At 41.3% G+C, this 18972-nt stretch overlaps 1 protein-coding gene across 5 annotated transcripts; it reads left to right on the top strand.

The window, feature by feature from the left end:
- The first annotated feature begins 401 nt into the window (after positions 1–401).
- LOC146552451 (sorting nexin-14-like) lies at positions 402–18906 on the top strand. 5 transcript variants are annotated; one of them, XM_085257460.1, is made up of 31 exons: positions 402–963; positions 1148–1318; positions 1424–1544; positions 1740–1813; positions 2183–2261; positions 2360–2403; positions 2489–2576; positions 2659–2743; positions 2822–2978; positions 3118–3193; positions 3412–3456; positions 4308–4388; positions 4614–4728; positions 4919–5074; positions 5194–5318; positions 5929–5987; positions 6414–6440; positions 7206–7352; positions 8020–8152; positions 9093–9279; positions 9413–9496; positions 9776–9876; positions 11495–11606; positions 11811–11851; positions 12003–12122; positions 14156–14279; positions 15912–16076; positions 16817–16912; positions 17041–17132; positions 17458–17514; positions 18649–18906. In XM_085257460.1, exons 2-31 carry the CDS (start codon positions 1182–1184, stop codon positions 18685–18687), a joined length of 2967 nt encoding a protein of 988 aa, XP_085113586.1. In that variant the 5' UTR covers positions 402–963; positions 1148–1181; the 3' UTR covers positions 18688–18906. The 5 variants fall into 5 exon arrangements, with proteins under 5 accessions (XP_085113586.1, XP_085113585.1, XP_085113587.1 ...); XM_085257459.1 differs by having other exon boundaries at positions 403–963; positions 18646–18906; XM_085257461.1 differs by lacking the exon at positions 6414–6440 and having other exon boundaries at positions 403–963; positions 18646–18906.
- Positions 18907–18972: the final 66 nt, after the last annotated feature.

Below are 18972 nucleotides of genomic sequence, written 5' to 3' on the forward strand. Positions count from 1 at the left end.
GCTACAGTTTATGTATCTTTTTCATCTTTATATATATATATATGTATGTTTTGTGTGTGTATAATAGTGTATATGATTTATAAGGCTTATATTATTAGATTCATAGGACAGGCATACATGCACAGTATTGGTGCCTTTGAATAAATTAAACAGTATTTATTGCATTGAGTCGTCAAATGTAACAATACTGCGTTAGTATAGTTACTATTACAGTAATCTACAGCCTGATGTTAAAAGCTCTAAACGCCTTTGTGTCAGTTAACTTAAAGTAGGTCATCGCGAGTGATGGAGCTACTGTAGGAGGGCTATTTGCCGGTTAACCCAATTTAAGTCCACGTTAAAAAACGCAATTTCCCATGTTCCCTTGTGCAGTTTCTTCGATCAAAGTACGACTGTAAGCTGTTTACCACGCACACAAATCAATGGTGCTTCGCTTCGAGTCCGTTAAATGTGACAATAATATAAATAATGGCCGCTCCAGTGAGCACTACTCCGCTCCGGGACTCGTCTCCTTGATCCGGGCACCTTGGCGTGGGTTTCATTTCAAGGGGAATATGTGGGGGACACGTCCGTTACCTCAGAGCTAAACTACAGGAGCCAGTAGCAGCTACTGCTGCTGGGAGCGCAGCGGAGGTGACATCACACGTCTCCAGCGCTGACAACCGAGGCACCAACCACCGCCGCTGCTGCTGCTCCTCAATGGACAGCTATGCCCGTGACAGGACCGCGGCCATTAACCAAAACGGCAACCTATCAGAGTTTTAGGACGGTCCACGCACGAATGATGCTGTGTAACTGCCACTAATCCTGCTGTGGCTCACAGCTGTGCGCGGCTCTGCTCTCTGCGCTCATCCTGCACACAGGCAACCTGCTTATGTATTTATTTTGTTTTTGCAAATTCATTATGGTGTCGCGCCTGAACTACAGTGAAAAATGGCCCATATCGTCCGCCGTACACTTACAGTAAGTGCTTGAGTCGATATGTTAAAATCAGTGCAACCTGATACGTATGTTAAGCGGAATAGATAGATTTAAAAAAAAAATAAAATACTGTGACTTTGAGTAAGGAGCTCTTGCTTCCTGCTACACGCCCTTATTTATTTGTAGCCTGCAGCCACTTCGTAATGTGACCTTTATTTATTTACAGTAATATGCAGTAGGCTGGATGTTGACAGACAAAGATGGGATGCATCCGGGCTTATCTGCAGAAATTAAGACGCAGGGTAAAGGTGGACCGGCTCAGAGAGCTTGGTCGACAATATCCAGTGTTCTGCTTCCTTCTGCTGGTCCTGCTTCTCTCCACTGTGCTTTTGAACAGGTAACTAGTTCACTCTACATAGGCAAACCTGCAGCCCACTCAATTTCACTTCATAGCTTACCATGTTTTTATTCATTTATACCTCACACCTCCTTTTTACTACAGATATATTCACATTATAATGGTGTTTTGGTCGTTCCTGGCTGGAGTCGTCACTTTCTACTGCTCCCTGGGGCCTGAGTCTCTGCTGCCTAACATCTTAGTCTCCATTAAACCAAGAATCAAGGTCTGTTAGAATTTAACTGAACAAATTAGGAGGATACAGCCTCCACACTCTGAGTGCCACAACTGATAGAAATATATGTAATGTCTATCACTTGTTGGAAGCATGCCATTGCTTACTTATACATTGATGATGATGAATAAAAAGGCACAAAAGCAGCAGCAGTTCATAATCTTTGCTGTTGACTTTATCTTGTAGTCGTACCAGCAGGAGCTGTTTCCGCTGGGCCACAGCTGTGCTGTTTGTGGAAAAATCAAGTGCAAAAGGCACAGGTGAGTGACGTGGTTATGCTGTTGTGCAACGGTCGTAGACTGGACAGAAGCTGACTTGTGTTTTATTGAAACCTTATAACTATTTCAGCAGCAGTTATATATTTAGCATAATAAATGCTTAATGCCTGATGTTGTTTATAGATTATCTGTGACCAAGTCCATATCACTGTGTTACTACGTATGCTATACATATATATATATAACCTCATTACTGGGTTGACAACAATAAGTTACCTACTTATTAGGTCATGGGAGATTTAGCAATGCCATCTAGTGGCCAGACTGGATTCTTCTGTCTTCCTCTGCTGATGATACTGAATTTTTTCCATTTCATTCCTTTTTAAAAAAAAATTTCGTTCATATTTATAGACCGACTCTGTTACTGGAAAACTATCAGCCATGGCTTGACCTGAAAATTCCTTCTAAAGTGGATGCCTCACTCTCAGAGGTAATAGACATATTTGTTACACACGTCATTATTCTTAAATAAACATTAAATTAATCTATCAAATTATGGCACAATAAAATCTATTGTTTTTATTTTAGATTCTAGAGCTTGTTCTGGAAAATTTTGTATATCCTTGGTATAGGTAAGAGTTTCTTGTATCCTTCCTCCGAAGTTCAAACTGTGTTGTGTCCTGTGAAGTGAGGGGACAGATTTCTTTTTCCTTTCAGAGACATCACAGACGACGAGGCGTTTGTCGACGAGCTGAGAGTGACCTTGCGTTTCTTTGCAGCCGTGCTGGTTCGTCGGACTCAGAAGGTGAAACTTAGACTCTATAAAGACAAAAAACTTTTTAAACTGGTCTTCATCATTTTTAAATAAACTTGTCTCTCTCTCTTAGGTGGATGTGGCATCTCTCATCACAAAAAAGCTCCTTAAAGTTTCCATGAAGCACATTGAAATTATTAGCAAAGCAAGGCAGAAGGGTATGGCAGATATAATCACACAGAGCAGTTTGTTTTTTATTTCTTTTATCATAAAAATGTTTTTTGGTTTCTTTTCAGTAAAAAACATAGAGTATCTTCAACAAGCTGCCCTGGAGGAATATGGTCCTGATCTCCACGTGGCTCTTCGCAGTCGCAGAGATGAACTTCTCTACCTCAGGAAGCTGACTGAGATACTGTTCCCTTACATCCTGCCGCCCAAGGCCACAGACTGCAGGTAACTGACTGCTCTGGAAGTAAAGCCCATGCACTGCAACCATAAATTTATCCAATTAAGTCACAACAGGAATGCACAGCATGATTCTTTATTGCTTCATTCTCTTACTTCCTGCTTCTGTATCTCGTCATTCTCTCAGATCTCTTACACTCCTGATAAGAGAGGTTTTGGCTGGTTCTGTCTTCCTTCCTTCGATGGACTACTTGGCTGATCCTGTGAGTGTAGAATAGAAATCCAAAGCTGTTTTTTCCCTTGAACGTGTCTTTGTCTTTGCCAGTCTAACAGGATATTTCTTTTATAGTCCTTTAACCAGTGCTAATGTGCAGTATTATGAGAATGCAAATAAAAGACAAATCAAAACATTACTTACAGCGCTACACTTGAGTTTGAAACTTACTGACTGCTTTTTTGTGTGGTTTTTTTTTTAATTCAGGACACAGCGAATCATTTAATTTTGATATTCATTGACAACTCACCTGTAAGTATATACTGGACTGTAACTGGCTGTCGTTTACACTCACCAGTCACTCTGTTTGGTTCACCTTTCTAGTAACAAGTCAGGTCGATCTTTTGCTTTCTGAACTCAAATTTTTGTGGCATAAAGCAGGTTTGTTGGCTGGGTTATTAAAGATGGACATGGTCAGCAGCAGTACTCAGTGTGTGTCAAGAAAATATCCCCACACCATTACACCAGCACCACCTGTCTGAGTTATTGGTATAAGGCAGGATGCATCCATGCTTTCATGCTCTTTACATTAAATTCTGACCCTTCCCTTTAAGTGTCGCAGCAGAAATTCAGACTCAGACCAGATAATGTCTTTGAATCTCCTGTTGTCCAATTTTGGTGAATCTTTGTGTGGTCCTCTGTTGCTGTAGCCCATCTGATTCAGTGTTCAACATGTTGTGCATTCAGAGATGCTGTTTTGGATACCCTGGTTATAATGAGTGGTTATTTGAGTTACTGTCGCCCTCCTATCCTGTCTGCTCAAAGCAGCCAGAAGTCTGGCCACTGTCTTCTGACCTGTGACGTCCACAAGGCATTTTCATGTAGAGAACTGCTGCTCATGGGATATTTTCTCTTTTTCAGACCATTTTCTTGAGATGGATGTGTGGAGTAAATCCCAGTAGATCAGCAGTTTCTGAAATACTCAGCCCAGCCTGTATTAGCACTAGCAACCATGCCACATAGAAATCCACTTAAATCTCCTTTCTTCTCCGTTCTGATTCTTCTTCCGAACTGGCATAGGCATACCTAACAGAATGAAGGGTGAGTGTATCTTCTGTGAATTTTAAACGTGTATTTAATTTTTCCCGACTTGTTCACTCCAGCCTGAAGAAGCCACAGAGCCCACTTCAACACTGGTTCCTTTCCTACAAAAGTACTCTGATACTCGCAGCAAAAAGCCCTCAGTAAGTGTTTGCTTTCATCTAGGAGAGTGAAGTAATTCATTAAAAACCTACAAAAATTCAACTGCAAGCCATCTTTGAAACAAAAGCCATCTGGCATTAAGCAAAAACCTAGTGACAATGTGTAGCTGGTATATGGGACAGCGTAAGCCTAATAGAAGCAGGAGGAATATAGCAGGCAATGCTTTATAGAGTATATTAATCCATTTTTTCCTGCCTTTGTATCAGGTGCTAAAGCTGGAGTTGAAGGAAATTCGAGAACAGCAAGACCTTCTCTTTCGCTTTATGAACTTCCTAAAGCAAGAAGGCGCTGTCCATGTCCTCCAATTCTGTCTCGCAGTTGGCAAGTATTCAGTTTTTTCTCTAAATTGTTAGTAGTTGTTAATCGTTGTTGTTACCTTAATTACTCAGTTCTGTCAGTCAACAGCTTTTCATCACCCCATCTGAAATTATCAGGAAAAATTACCACTCATGGGTGGCAGAGTTAACCTATCACTGTGACGTATTGATGTCTGACTCTCTTAACTTCTCAGAGGAGTTCAACGACAGGATTCTGTGCCCTGAGCTGTTGGATTCAGAGAAGATGATGCTCCATAAGGAAGTGAAGAAGATCTACGAGACCTATTGCTTGGACGAGAGTGTTGACAAAATCCGCTTTGACCCCTTTATAGTGGAAGAAATACGCAACAGTATGTGACAGGAGTCATTATCGAAGTTAAAGTGTCTTAAACATCCTAGGTGTGCCTTAATGAGTATGCATGCTGTGTAGTATGCTAACTCGCTTGTGTGTTTTTGTTGAACGTCCTAGTTGCTGAGGGTCCTTATGGGGAGGTGGTGAAACTGCAGACCATGAGGTGCTTGTTTGAAGCCTACGAGCACGTCCTCTCTCTTCTGGAGAATGTTTTCACCCCCATGTTCTGCCACAGCGATGAGGTTAGCGCCCACACCTCAATAGAAACCACTAAGCCTATTGTCACCCAGCTTGATTTCCAGATTTAAGCATTTTCCTGTCTAAATTATGGGTCTTTAAGTTGAGACTGAATGATCATTCCTTAAATTTAGTATTTTTATTGTCTCAGATGTACCAAAACTATATCTGTAAAATGCTTAAACTCAAACTCAACTGGAATTTGTTGACTCAGACCCATTTTTCCATCCCCCCAGCTACCAACCGCTATCGGCCCTGTCATCAATATCAGACGCGCAACCGGCCAATGAGCCGGCGCTGGCATTATGCCAAACTGCCAAGCTGAATTTCACCCCTCAGAAGCAATTTCATTGAATTCAGCTGGGTGGACCAGAGCTCAGCCATTGTTCAGAGCAGGCCATAGCCCTGTGTGAATAGTGTCTGGATAACAATGCGAGGTTATTTTCTACTTAGTTGCCACCCCTGTTCTTGCTCCCAAATAAACTGGGCATCAGTGGTTATTATTGTTTAGGCATTAAGAGGTCAATAGATATGGCATGTTCCTTGAGTTTAGCTTGCATACTGTACCAGATTTTCCATATGTGTTGTTTGATTCCCGTGACCTTTTTTCCACAGTACTTTCGGCAGCTTCTCAGAGGGGCCGAGTCCCCTGCCAGAAATTCCAAAATGAGCAGGTAGGTTTCACTTTATGTTTGTGTGTAACAGCATAAAAGTTTAGCATAATGATGCACAGGTGGACTTTCAGAAAATATAGAAACAGAAAACAGCGCAAACACAAATTCACTGTTAACTAAGATTTTAGACACACAGTAAATTTCTGTGTTTTCTTCCACGTCCAGTTTTCCTGGTTTCCCTATTAAACGTACATAAATCCCTGTCCCTGGATATGCTATGAGCCAGCTGCGTCACACATAAACATAACTGTAACCAAGCTGTATAGAAGCAACCCATTTTCTTGTAATGCAAGTTATATTAGACCACTGCAGTATAGCTGTAACTGAGCTGAAGCCATGGATCGACTGTCATGTTTTCTATCGCGGGGTGTGGTGTGTACGTGGCCACGCGGCCCAGCCACTAACTCCTTGTGCATATTGTTCCAGAAATAGCGTCAGTTTGGATGACATTCGGTGAGTACAAGTCGTCAGTGTGCTGATCAGAACAGTGGCTGGCTGAGTAGTGCTGCACGCAAGATTCCAAAAGACACTTCATACTTAAGATTAAAGATGTGCTGCCTTTTTTTTTTTAACAGAATCACTGTGCCCTGCCTGGGCCCGAGCCGTCAAGGAGGGCTTCAGTTTCATAAGCACTAGCTGATACTGCGATAATGATATATAATCTTTTAGCACTCATCTCATTTCACCCCTAAATACATGTTTTATTTGGTGAGTGTGCTGTAGCTGCAAAAAGAGAGAACACTGAGTAAACTGACCTTTATGAGCTAATCATAGCATGTGTCACCAGTAAGCCTATGAGCAGATAAAGCTAATAAAAGCATTATATCCAAAATGAGAGAATTAAAATGAAGGAAAACTCATTTTCTGTTTCATTTCCAACACCTGAAAGCAAACTTGTTATAAAGGCAGTTTCCAAAGCAGCATAAATTACGCCACTCAAAATGATAGCTGGGATAGCATATAATTGCTTTCGCAGCCCACAATCACATGTGACCAGTTTCGAGGCTAACCTTCCTCCATACCTGCGATTAAGAAACCTTCTCCACCTCTGCCCGTTTGTCTGCCCATTACGCCCATCTGTGTATTTCCACCATCGTGCCTGTGTCTGTGACCGTATGTCCACTCTGATTCTGTGACCACCATACTGCCTGCCCTGGTATGATCCACGATCCGCTCCCTCCTCTTGCCCGTGGGGATGTGACCCTGTTCTGCTTATAGCTCCTGGGACTGGAGCCCCGAGTCCCCGTCCTCACTGTTCACCGCCTCTGGCAGCTCTTCACCTGCATCTTGTAACTCCCTCCATGCCCAGTCCACGTTCACAAACTTCCCATATGGCTCGCTATCCCACCGCCACTCATCACCCAAGTAAGTCAGGGTCCATCTGTCTGTCACAGGTCGCTCAGTGTGATGTCATGCTATCCAGTTTCACACCCATGTGACCCCAGTCCCAGCCGGACGCCTGCATGGTGGGGTCTATGCACGGGATCCTGTTTTAATTTGTCGTTTTGTTTCCTCCAGTCTTGTTTTTGACACCGCAGCCACTTTTTCTGTGCTCGGCTTCTTGTGTAGTAGGCGTATCTCTGTGCGTCATGTGGTGATTTTTATTTTACGTGAGCAAACCGGCACTCACACAGAGCAACTGTGATGTTGTGTGCTTTTTATCGGTTGTCAGGTAACTGATCATCATCAGCATTTTTTACACCCTGAAAATATCCCCTCCAAGCTTCACATCTGTTCATCACTGCTCAGTGCTTTGTTGTGTGTGTGTGTGTGTGTGTTTTTTGTGGCTCTGCAGCGCTTTACCAATAACGCAGGCATTTTATTGTGTTGATTATTGTTGACTGTGAAGTTAAACGTTCTCATTGGTTTGGCTAGATTAGCTTTTACCTCCCATGATACAGATACAGTAAGCTGCTTCTTCTTCCCTACAGTCCCTGCTCTGTCACCTCTCTGAAGCTGCATGCGCTTTGCTGAAGCCAAGCGCATCTCCTCCTTTGCTCCGTGTTTAATAGCCTCCTTGTTTGAACTGCAGGAGTACGTCTAAGAGGGGCGAGTCCTTTGGGATTAGCCGCATTGGCAGTAAGATCAAAGGAGTGTTCAAGAGCACAACGATGGAAGGAGCCATGCTGCCATCCTATGGGCTGGTAGAGGGGGAGGATGATATGGTAAGGCACATCTAAAAGTGTCCTAAACATTCATTATAAGATGATGATAGTGTATAAAATAATGCTCACGTGGTGATAGTTGCTTTTTAGGGTTAAACTGCATGTCAAATTTAAAGCAGCGTGTCAAATTTATTAGAAGTAACTGCAAACAGAGTCTTCAAGTCATATTGAGGGTCTCCTGAAGTGATTCCCACATGGGGGCGCTGGTGAGTAAAGAAAACAAAGCCACAGAGTCTATTAATTCTACCTTATGGGCAAATCTTCAAGGTTTTCAGTGCAATTTGCAGACTCTGCCGAGTTTGACAAAGCTTGTTTTTTGCTGATCTCTTCAGGCATAATAAAATATCTGTCTATTTTTCCAATATTTAAATCCAACGTTTGGGTTCTGGCGTTTTCTGAGGTGGAGTCCATGAATTTGCCTGTTTTACAGTAGATAGTGTTGATTTTAAAGAGCAAGAGTTTCCCTGTGAAACCACAAAGATGACCTGCGAAAATGACTAAATATCCACCTTAAATGAAAGAAATTTAAAAAAAAGAGTGTCAGATGAATGAAAATCCGCTAGTTTAAGAGCTTTTGTAAATTTATATTGATGTGACTTCAAACACAGTCTGTTACAGCACTTTACTGTCTTCACTCTGTTAATTCCTTGTTCGGCATTTATTGTAAAGGGATATCCTGTGTATACGTTGCACTTCCCTTACTTGTGGTCAGGTCTCAGTCACCTTTTTTTTGTTTAGTTGTCCCTGATCTTCGCATTTGCTGTTCAATTTAATAGTAATTTTGATAGGAGTAGATTATATGGTTAAGGTAAAAAAAAACATACACAAAGTCAGGCCTCTACCTTTGTGTGTTTTGCAGCATAAAAGTGGTCGTGTTGTTCATCTATCGTGTACTCTGCAAAGCCTTGACCTCAACCACTCTCACTTCCTTCTATTCAAGGTGGAGGAAGCCATGATGGTGCTGGAAGATGACCCCCCTATGGAGGCGGCCTCCACCCCGAGCACCCCGCGAAACCTCTCAGCCTGGAACATCACAATCCCGTACATTGATTTCTACGATGACGACGTAAAGAGGGAGCGCATTCCAGTGTTTTGTATTGATGTAGAGCGCAATGACCGGAAGGCAGGTGAGGCTGTGCGGACCTTCATTAAAGCGTACTTGTAAATAATCTGTAATACTATTAGGTAACCATTAACTAGTGTGACGAGCTGTTTTGGTTTGGGGTCATTAATTAAACCTTGTTGTTTTACTCTCTGCAGTCGGACATGAGACTGAGCACTGGTCTGTGTACAGGAGATATTTGGAGTTCTATGTCCTAGAGTCAAAGCTCACCGAGTTTCATGGTAGGTTTTCTACATAATGCTAATTTAGAGCAGCTGTGCACTGCTCTGTTTTTCATTCAAGGCCATCAGGAAGGAATTTTCCCATGAAAATGAAGTCGTCGACTCCACAGAAAAATCCCAGATTATTACTTCCAAGTAAACTTACATTTTAGAAGCGAAGAACATTGAATGGGCCTGTTGCCTTATTTGGGGACTTGGAAACTACACGGCTGTTATGTTCCAGTTAAAGAGAGACACATTTTTAACACTTGTCTTTGTGAAATCTTACACCATTTGCAGGCTCATTTCCAGATGCGCAGCTGCCCTCAAAGAGAATAATTGGTCCCAAGAATTACGAATTTCTGACATCGAAGAGGGAGGAATTTCAGGAATATCTTCAGGTAGATATCTGCGCTTCTCTTGGCCTTTTCTTCTGAATTGCACTAGGCACGATACTCAGTCATGTGAAAAAGAAAGTTTTCAAAGGACTCCATGAAGTGCTGTGAAACATTGAGTACAGCCTTACTGCTTCCATAGAAATTATGATGCTAATAATAGTCCAATCAAATGCACTTGATGAAAGGATCATGCAAGTGTGACCATCTCTGATGTTGAAATGCAAATGCTTTTTTAATGAGGTAGCATTTAGATAGGTGTAATATATACTGTACCTAGGCAATATAACAGGTTTTGATCAGCTACAATAATCACTTTTAAAAGTTTCATGCTTTAAGTAATTACTGTGTAGCTACACTTTTAATATTTTGCTATATAATTTCTTTATATAATCGTACTATGATGATTGTAGTGTATGTATATATTTATGTCTACATGTACCCAACCCTAATAATCATAAACATAATATACAAAAATGTGCATCCTATTGTTAATTTTAATAGCAAAACCTGACATTTAGCACTATGCATTTAGTTTATGCATTTTCTGCAAAATATATATTGGAACCTGATGACTTTCTAGTATTAATTAAAAGAATATTCTCCTAATATAAGATGTTTGGAGTAAATATAGTAAAATTGATGAATATAACCTGGGGGCATCAAGTGTAATTTTAAAACGAACCTCAAATAAATAAAAAAAAAATACAGAAAATGTTTACTTCAACTTATTGCTGCTAGAGGTGATTCTAAAAGTTGCTGAATCATGGTTTGTACTGTGAAAACGTCTTCAAATAACTAAATAATAAAAACTAAGAAAATGACTTTGAGGGGAGGCGGTTGGTGAGAAGGTTACGAACAAATTAGCTTGAAATACGTACGCACACACACACACATTGTTGAAAGGTTTTTGGGTGTAGTTTTCTGTGCGTATGCGTTTATCAAGAATACTTCAAATTAGGTTTCAGAAAAAAAGAAACATTTAAAGTCATCTTAATCAGTCTTAGTCAGTGGTTGAGTCACTTCTTGTAAAGAGAGAAAAATATCTTTGTCGTTGCTTCATTTGGTGATTCTAAGAGCAGCTTTTCAAAAACACAGAGGAAAAAACTGAATAAAACACAATTCAGTCTCTGCAGTTGCTGCCAAGGTCCTTAAACACTTCAAGGAATAAAATTTGAGTCTTAACTGTTGAACATTTATAGAGAAAAATGACAAAACTCGGCAAGGAAAGATTTTTAAATGGTCCCCACCTGGAGGACCATCAGTACAGAATCACAAGAGACAACACAAAAAGCAGTAAAAGTGTTCACTGTGATGGATTAATTACCTTGAAATAAGTTTTTTCAAGGCACACCAAGAGGCTGCTTTGAAAGCTTGGGAATTCATTTAAAAAGTTGCAATGTTCTGTGGAAAGTAGTAAGCACTAATCCAAACTTGGTTGGGAGGCTTTATAAGAAGAAAAACCCACATAAAGCCCTTGAAAATCCACAGTCTGCTTTGTTCTAAAAACGAGTAAAGCACTTGTATCTGCTTACATTTGATCATACACAATAAATCTGCAGTCCTGTGATTGATTTTCAGCTACAGAACAAATGTGTGTTTTCATTATCTGTTTACTTTGCAGAAACTCCTGCAGCACCCAGAGCTGAGCAACAGCCAGCTACTGGCCGACTTCCTGTCTCCTCATAGCATGGAGTCTCAGTTCCTGGACAAGATGTTACCTGACGTGAACCTCGGTACAGTATGAGGCACATTCTCTCTGACCTGGCTGCAGAGAATGTGACAGACGCTTTGTTTAAACAAATAGATGATGTTTAAACAGCCTGTGGAAATGTTTGATCAGGCTGACCTTGGGTTGGATGAGAAGAGATGTGTCTGGAAAAGAGGCACAACGTGACAGAAGCATACATCACTGAGATAAGGTTTTTTATTTTTCACAGGTAAAATCATTAAGTCGGTCCCCAGCAAACTGATAAAAGAGGTGAGAAATGCATTTATTCTGGGACACAATATGTAGGATGTGCTTTGTGTCTCATCTTTCACAATACAGATGTTTTTAAATGTCAGCTTTGTGTTTTTGAAACCATAACTACCCAATATACATTTTGCACGTGTGCTTTTTTTTATGGCAGAAAGGGCAGCACCTGGAACCTTTCATCCAGTCCTTCTTCAATTCCTGTGAATCTCCCAAACCCAAACCCAGCCGACCTGAGCTCACTATCCTGAGTCCCACCTCAGAGAATGACAAAAAGGTTGGCAAGTGAGGCTTTATAGCTTTTTGACTGTCTGCATTGTTTAAAAGAGTAGCCTGAGGAGAATCCTGAGTACTGGTAGAGTCCTCCCTAAGGCTCAGTTGCAATTAATTGTTCCTGTTACAACTGTCTGATCAAAAGTCCACAAGGCAGCTGAGCTTTACAGATATACAGTGGGGAAATAATTAGATTATTAGAGCCTCTGCTGAATTGGTGAGTTTGCTCACTTACAAAGAAACAAATCAGTCTCTAATTATTATGGTAATTTCTTTTTAATGGAGCGAGACAGAAAATTGATCAAAAATCCAGAAAAAAACATAGTGCATAACAGTTATGAACTGATTTGCATGTCGTTGAGTGGAGAAAGTATTTGATCCCCTACAACCTAAACAGAATTTTGCCTCCCAGAGATTGGCTGCCTGCTCTTGTGGCACACAGATTAAAATCAATTGTCGAGACTTCTGATCTCAACTTATGTATATAAAGCACAAATGCCAACCGAATGGATTTCCATCACAATGGGCAAGACATAAAAAGGCTGTCAAAGGATGTCAAGGACAAGATTGTCAACTTGCATAAGGCTGAAATGAGCTACAAGACCATCAGCAGGAAGCTTGGTGGAAGGAAGTGGCAACTGCCGGTGCGATTGTTCAGAATAAAAATAAAAAGACCATCAATCACCCTCGGTCTGGAGCTCCATGAAAGATCTTGCCTCATTATGTGAGGATCATGAGAGTGGTGGTAGATCAGTCCCAACCTACATGGGAGGAGCTTGTTAATGAAGGCAGTAGGGACCACAGTCAACAAAAACAACATTGGTAGCACACTACGCCGTAATGGATTGAAATCTTGTAGTTCTTGCAAGGTCCCCCCACTCAAGAAGTTACAAGCCTGTCTTAAGTTTCCAGTGAACATTAAAATGATTCAGAAGAGTGTCGGGAGAAAGTGCTGTTGGAAGATAAAACCAAAATCAAGCTCTTTGGCATCAACTGTGTTTGGAGGAAGAGAAATGCTGAGTATGACCTAAAGCCTCCACCATATTCCCCACAGTCAAGCATGGAGTGTAAACATTATACTTTGGGGCTGTTTTCCTGCTAAGGGTACAGGATGTCTTCACCGCACTGAGGGTCCAATGAACGTGGCCACGCTTGGACAAGAACCTGCTTCCCGCAACCTGAACACTGAAGATGGGTCGTCGTCATCTTCTAGCAACACAGTGACCCAAGACATACCAGCAAGGCGCCAAAAGAGCAGCTAAAGAAAGAAGCACATTAGGGTCATGGAGTGGCTTAGCTGGTCTGTAGACTTTAGTCTTATAGAAAATCCATAGAGGGAGCTGAAGCTTTGAGTTGCCAAGCAGCAGCCAATAAAAGTGAAGGATTTAGAATTTCTGTAAAGATGAGTGGGCCAAAGTCCCTCCTGAGATGTGTGCAAACCTGGTGCCAACTACAAGCAACTTCTTACCCCTGTAGCAAACTTACAAATTGAGCAGGGGATTAAATAATCCCCTAAATAAAGTTTTTAAAGCAAAGACAGTGATTTTTATCGACTATTGATGGAACTGTTTATGCTGATATTTTGTTTCCTTTAGTGTTTATTAGATTCCTCTGTCTTGAATTAAAAGGAAGTTTAATGGGATTAAAATCAGCCAATGGTGATTCTAGTATTACAGACACAATAGAATAAAACATCAGCACATGCGCTATTTTTGCAACAAATTTTGTGAAGTAGCACTTCACAAAATTTAAATGAGGTCTGACATTGCCAAGAAAGGCCTCGGGCATTTAATCTGAGAACTTGCCAGTGGCTGAACTGATGAGATCATAACAGCTTTTTGCAAGTGGTGCTTAAACAAACACGTCCACTTAACTTAACATAAAATCTGAATATATTCCTAAAAGAATAGGGACGTTACATATTTACTTTGCCAGAGTTTTGTGAGTCACTCATAACTGGAAATGCTCTCAGATAGAGACAGTGGGTGTTTGAAAGAGCTTCAGTCTTAAAATCTGACGCAAGTGTCTCACCCCCAGCTCTTCAATGACCTCTTCAAAAACAATGCCAACCGATCAGAGATGACAGAGAAGAGACACAATCAGAACTACTTCATGGAAATGATCACCATTGAAGGGGTCTATGACTACTTGATGTATGTTGGTAAGTAGAGGTTTGGGGTTTTTTTTGCAGTCTGTTCTGCAGACACAATTTATGATGTTTCCTTTCCATGCTTAAACATAGGATGTGGATAGATTTGTACCGGGTTGAAATGTTATTGGAAAGTGTTTCAGAAAGGACTTGTTTTGCGAGGTAAAATACTAAAGTGAAATACTCCACATGTGCCATTTGTGGATCTGCTGTGAAACCACTTCTGGGTTGTGCCACAGCAGAGATACCCTCTCTCGGCGTCTCCCTGAAGGCACAGGGACATTTCCAAACCAGCTGAGAGACACAATATCCACCTCAACTACTTCCATTTGATGCAGAGAAGCAGCGTCTCTACTCTGACTCCCTCTTGAATGACTGAGCTCCTCTTCTTATCTCTCCTCGCTTCCTTCGGAGGAAGCCCATTTCCACCGCTTGTCTTATTCTTTCATCCGTCTTGGTCTGTGTAGCTGACAGACGCTAGAACCATGAAACATATGGCTGAAAGTGCATGCTGCTAAAAAAGAAATATTAGGTCAAATAATTGAAAAATGTCCACAGTGTTAAGTTTACACCAAATGAGAAACCATAAGGTCGGCAAATAGGGGATGAGGAAAGAGAGATTGTAAAACACACAGTTTACACTGATAGGGCATAACGATGACCACTGACAGGTGACGTCAATTACAGTGAGTGAACATTTTGTCCTGGAAGTCGATGTGTTAGAAGCAGGAAAAATGGGCAAGCGTAAGGATTTGAGAAAGTTTGACAAGGGCCAGAATGTGATGGCTAGACAGCTGGGTCGGAGCATCTCCAAAACTGCAGCTCGTGGTGTGTTCCTGGTCTGAATCGCTCAATACTCATCAAAAGCAGTGAAGGAAGGAACAGTAGTGAGTCAGCAACAGGGTCATGGCTCATTGGCCCATTGATGGGGAGCAAAGATGAACTACTGTAGCTGGAATTGCAGAAACAGTTACTGCTGGTTGTGATAGAAATGTGTAAGAACACGCAGAGTATTGCAGTTTGTTGTGTATGCATCTGCATAGCTGCAGACCAGTCAGGGAGCCCATGCTGACCCCTGTACAGTGCTGAAAGTGCCAACAATGGGCATGTGAGGATCAGAACTGGACCATGGAGTAAGAAGAAGATGGCGTGGTCTGACGAATTACATTTTCTGTCACATCACGTGTATGTGTGAAGCTTCTCTGGGGAACACCGGACACCAGGATGCACTATGGCAAGAAGGCAAGTATAAACTCGCAGAAGCAGTGTGGTGCTTTGGGCAGTGTTCTGCTGAGAGACCTTAGGTTATGCCATTGCTGTGGATATTACTTTGACATGTGTGGAAACTGTATTCCCTGACGGCTGTGAAAAATGTATAGTATAGAAGTTTGAGGTGATGAATTGGCCTCTAAATTCCCCAGATGTAAGTCCAGTTGAGCATCTGTGGGATGTGCTCCAGTCCATGGAGGCTTCACCTCGCAGCTTATAGGACTTGTTGGTACGAGCGTCTATGCTTTGATTGTTTAAGTGCTGCGAGCAACACAATATCAGACAGATGGTCATAATGCTGTACCTGACTGGTGTATATTAAAAAGATAGGTCATGTAGGTGATCAGTGCTCTCTCTCTTCTTCTTGATTTTTAGGCAGAGTCGTCTTTCGTGTCCCTGATTGGTTGCACCACCTGCTAATGGGTGGCAGGATCCTGTTCAAGAACACACTGGAGGCCTACACAGATTATTATCTTCAGTACAAACTCAACCAAGTGGTCCAGGAGCACCGGCTAGTCTCGCTCATCACCCTGCTTAGAGGTACACGGCCAAGGAACCGAAGAGAGTCTGCGTGTTTGTGAGAATCTCGAACTTTAAACAAACAAACTAAGTGAGGTTGATAGGTTTGTAGCTTAAACCTATTCGCTGGAACGTTGAAGACAATGTAATTACACAGCAAAGCAAGACACGAGTAGGCAAAGTTCTTCATGTTTCTCGTGCACGGGAGAGAACCGGACAAACGCCGTTCCTTCGCTTGACCCCAGTTGCTCTCGTCCACTCTCCCGTAACACTGCTCTTTTATTGAGGTTACATGAATATACATAGGTTCATTAACATATGACGTCTACATACAAAGAGTACCTTGCCTGTGCGTTGTGTGTGTGTGTGTGTGTGTGTGTGTGTGGGGGGGGGGGGGGGGGGGGGGGGGGTCAGAGTGTGACCCCATAAATGACTTCCCTAAACCGGCTGGTCTGGAAGTCCAGCAGTTCATCTAAACAAAAGGCACGTAGACTAAAACAGATATAGATACGTTTATCCTGCCATAAAACAATAAGAGCAGGTATGCCCTCTCCCATGCTCCCAGAATGTGGGTGTGAATGCCAGAACACTCTGGAATGCACACAAAGCCTTTGCAGACTATTAAGGATCACACATCCTATCACTACACAATCGATTATACACCTCTAAGCATATATGGTTAAATATTTCTAAGCATAAATGACAATAAACAATACAATCTAACAGAGGTGAAATCATGCAGTGAATCTTTGCCCTCATAGACTCAGTTTTCTGTGAAAGCAGCCCGCCTCGCCCCGCCCAAGACAAGCAGAGGAGAGCAAAGAAGACGTTCGAGGAGATGATGAGCTATATTCCAGGTATTTATTTAGTTCTTCCAAGTCGCCTTTTGTAATTTATGGACCACTTGTAGTCGGCATCTAAACCTACAAGACAAGTGGTGAGTTTTAAATTGCCGCCTGGGGGCTTGTCCTTGATTTATCTTCAGACTTTCTGGGGAAATGTATCGGAGAAGAGGCCAAGTATGAAGGAGTGCGTCTCCTCTTTGATGGACTACAGCAGCCAGTGCTCAACAAACAGGTACAAGGACAGACACGCGCAAACAGCGAGGACACACTCGGTGCTTTCTCAGAATGTTTGCACTTCGCTGATAGGAAACGTGATAGGACATGAAAAAAAAGCTGTGCTAGTATATGACAGATGGGTATATGAATGAAATTGACTTGGGGTACCTCTGAATGTAACATTCGCACCTTATAATAGGTACGCAATGTAACATGCAGTTTGCTGAAACACAGTTTCCTCTGCCGTTCTGCATATTGGTTGTGTTTCCATCTTTATTTAAACACGACTGACCTTAATGCTTCTCATCTTGTTCCTACCTTTTTTGCTTTGCCTTCCTCAGCTGACATATGTGCTGCTGGACATCGTCATTCAGGAACTTTTTCCAGAGCTAAACAAGGTAAACATATATTAATTTTTGTTCACCCACCCATCTATAGGCTCTTATCCTCCGCAGAATGGAGAGTGAATATATCCTGACACCCAAAAAACCCCAAATACCAAAAAATGAACAGAAAAATGAAAAAACATGCAGTCAATAACTATCAGCAATATCATTGTTAATCGTTGCATAAGTGAATGAATGAGACTGCATGATGACGTTCAATGTTAAATGAATACAAGATTAAATAACTGCATTTTTAGTGGAGAAATACACACATATCACTCGTTAATAAGTATGCCAAAGTCCTTTACCTGGATAGTCGTACAGTAATGCTTCTGCAATTGGAGTGAAGATTCGCACCAAAATCTCAAAAATTATGAGCATAATTCTGATGTTGAATTTGTTTTACCCCTATCCCCATATCTGGATTTATTTCTGTTCTTCTGCTTTTGAATATATATATATATAAAATGGTTTAATTGGATGCATTTAGGTTAGAGCAGAGGTTAGAGGGCAACAAAAGGCTTGAAACGTAAGAGGTACTAGAAAGGAACAGCTGGAGGAAAATTTAGCAACTAATGAGGTTATTTGGCAAGACCATTGGGCATAAAAAGAGCATTTAGAAGACGGAATTTCACCAGTCTGCAAAACATTGCCCCTACAAATTGTTGAATAATATCAGAATCATGTTCCTCAATATAAAACTTTGAAGGGTTTAAATATCTCATCATCTACAGTACATAATATCATCAACAGATCAGGGAATTGGGAAAAATCTCTGTGTGCAAGGGACAATGCTGAAAATCAATATAGCATCTTTGGACCCTCAGGTGGCAATGCTTTAAAAACAGGAAAGAATCTGTCATGCAAATCACAGCATGTGCTCAGGAACACTTCCAGAAATCACATGTTATCAGGCAAAGAAGAAGCCATAATAAACACTTTATGTTTTTTAAATTGTTCTTCTATATTTAATTAGGTGTGCTTTATGTGACTGCATTCCATTTTTATTCTTCCCAGTGTCCCAACTTTATGGAAATGTGATTGTACACAATCAAAGCTTTTTCACATTTTCTTTAAATCAAACACCAAACCACAGCAACACACATCTGCTTCTGAGTTAACCCTGCATTCTTGTGTTCTCAGCAGGTGCAGAAGGAGACGTCTGTGATGGCTCCATGGATGTAAAATAAACATGAGCCAACATGCTTGGCATGCCCGAGCTCATCTGACACTAGACTAAATCCAACGCATAGACCTTCATAACTGACATGTACAGTAACTGTATCTGGATACCTGCTCCCACAACAGGAGGAAAGGCAGATGGTTTCCCCTGGTGCATCTGTCATTAATTTGTAAAATAAATACATACATGAAGTATATACTAAATAAAAAGTCAGAATTTAACTGACAATTTCTTCTTTGTATTATTATTAGCAGTAGAAGCTAACAGTAAAAGACAGTGATTTAACA

The sequence above is a fragment of the Mchenga conophoros genome, linkage group LG19 (genome assembly GCF_057382185.1).
Source record: "Mchenga conophoros isolate Kocher_MC1m ecotype Shallow Benthic linkage group LG19, M_conophoros_male_GT1.1, whole genome shotgun sequence".
Classification (NCBI taxonomy): Eukaryota; Metazoa; Chordata; class Actinopteri; order Cichliformes; family Cichlidae; genus Mchenga; species Mchenga conophoros.

What these genes read in the sequence shown, in the direction of transcription:
- LOC146552451 (XM_085257459.1), top strand. Translation starts at nt 1,182, where the DNA reads ATGGGATGCATCCGGGCTTATCTGCAGAAATTAAGACGCAGGGTAAAG. An exon ending in ATCAAGTGCAAAAGGCACAG is followed by an intron (nt 1,814 to 2,182) that starts GTGAGTGACGTG and finishes TCATATTTATAG; the next exon opens with ACCGACTCTGTTACTGGAAA. An exon ending in AGTGGAAGAAATACGCAACA is followed by an intron (nt 5,075 to 5,193) that starts GTATGTGACAGG and finishes TGAACGTCCTAG; the next exon opens with TTGCTGAGGGTCCTTATGGG.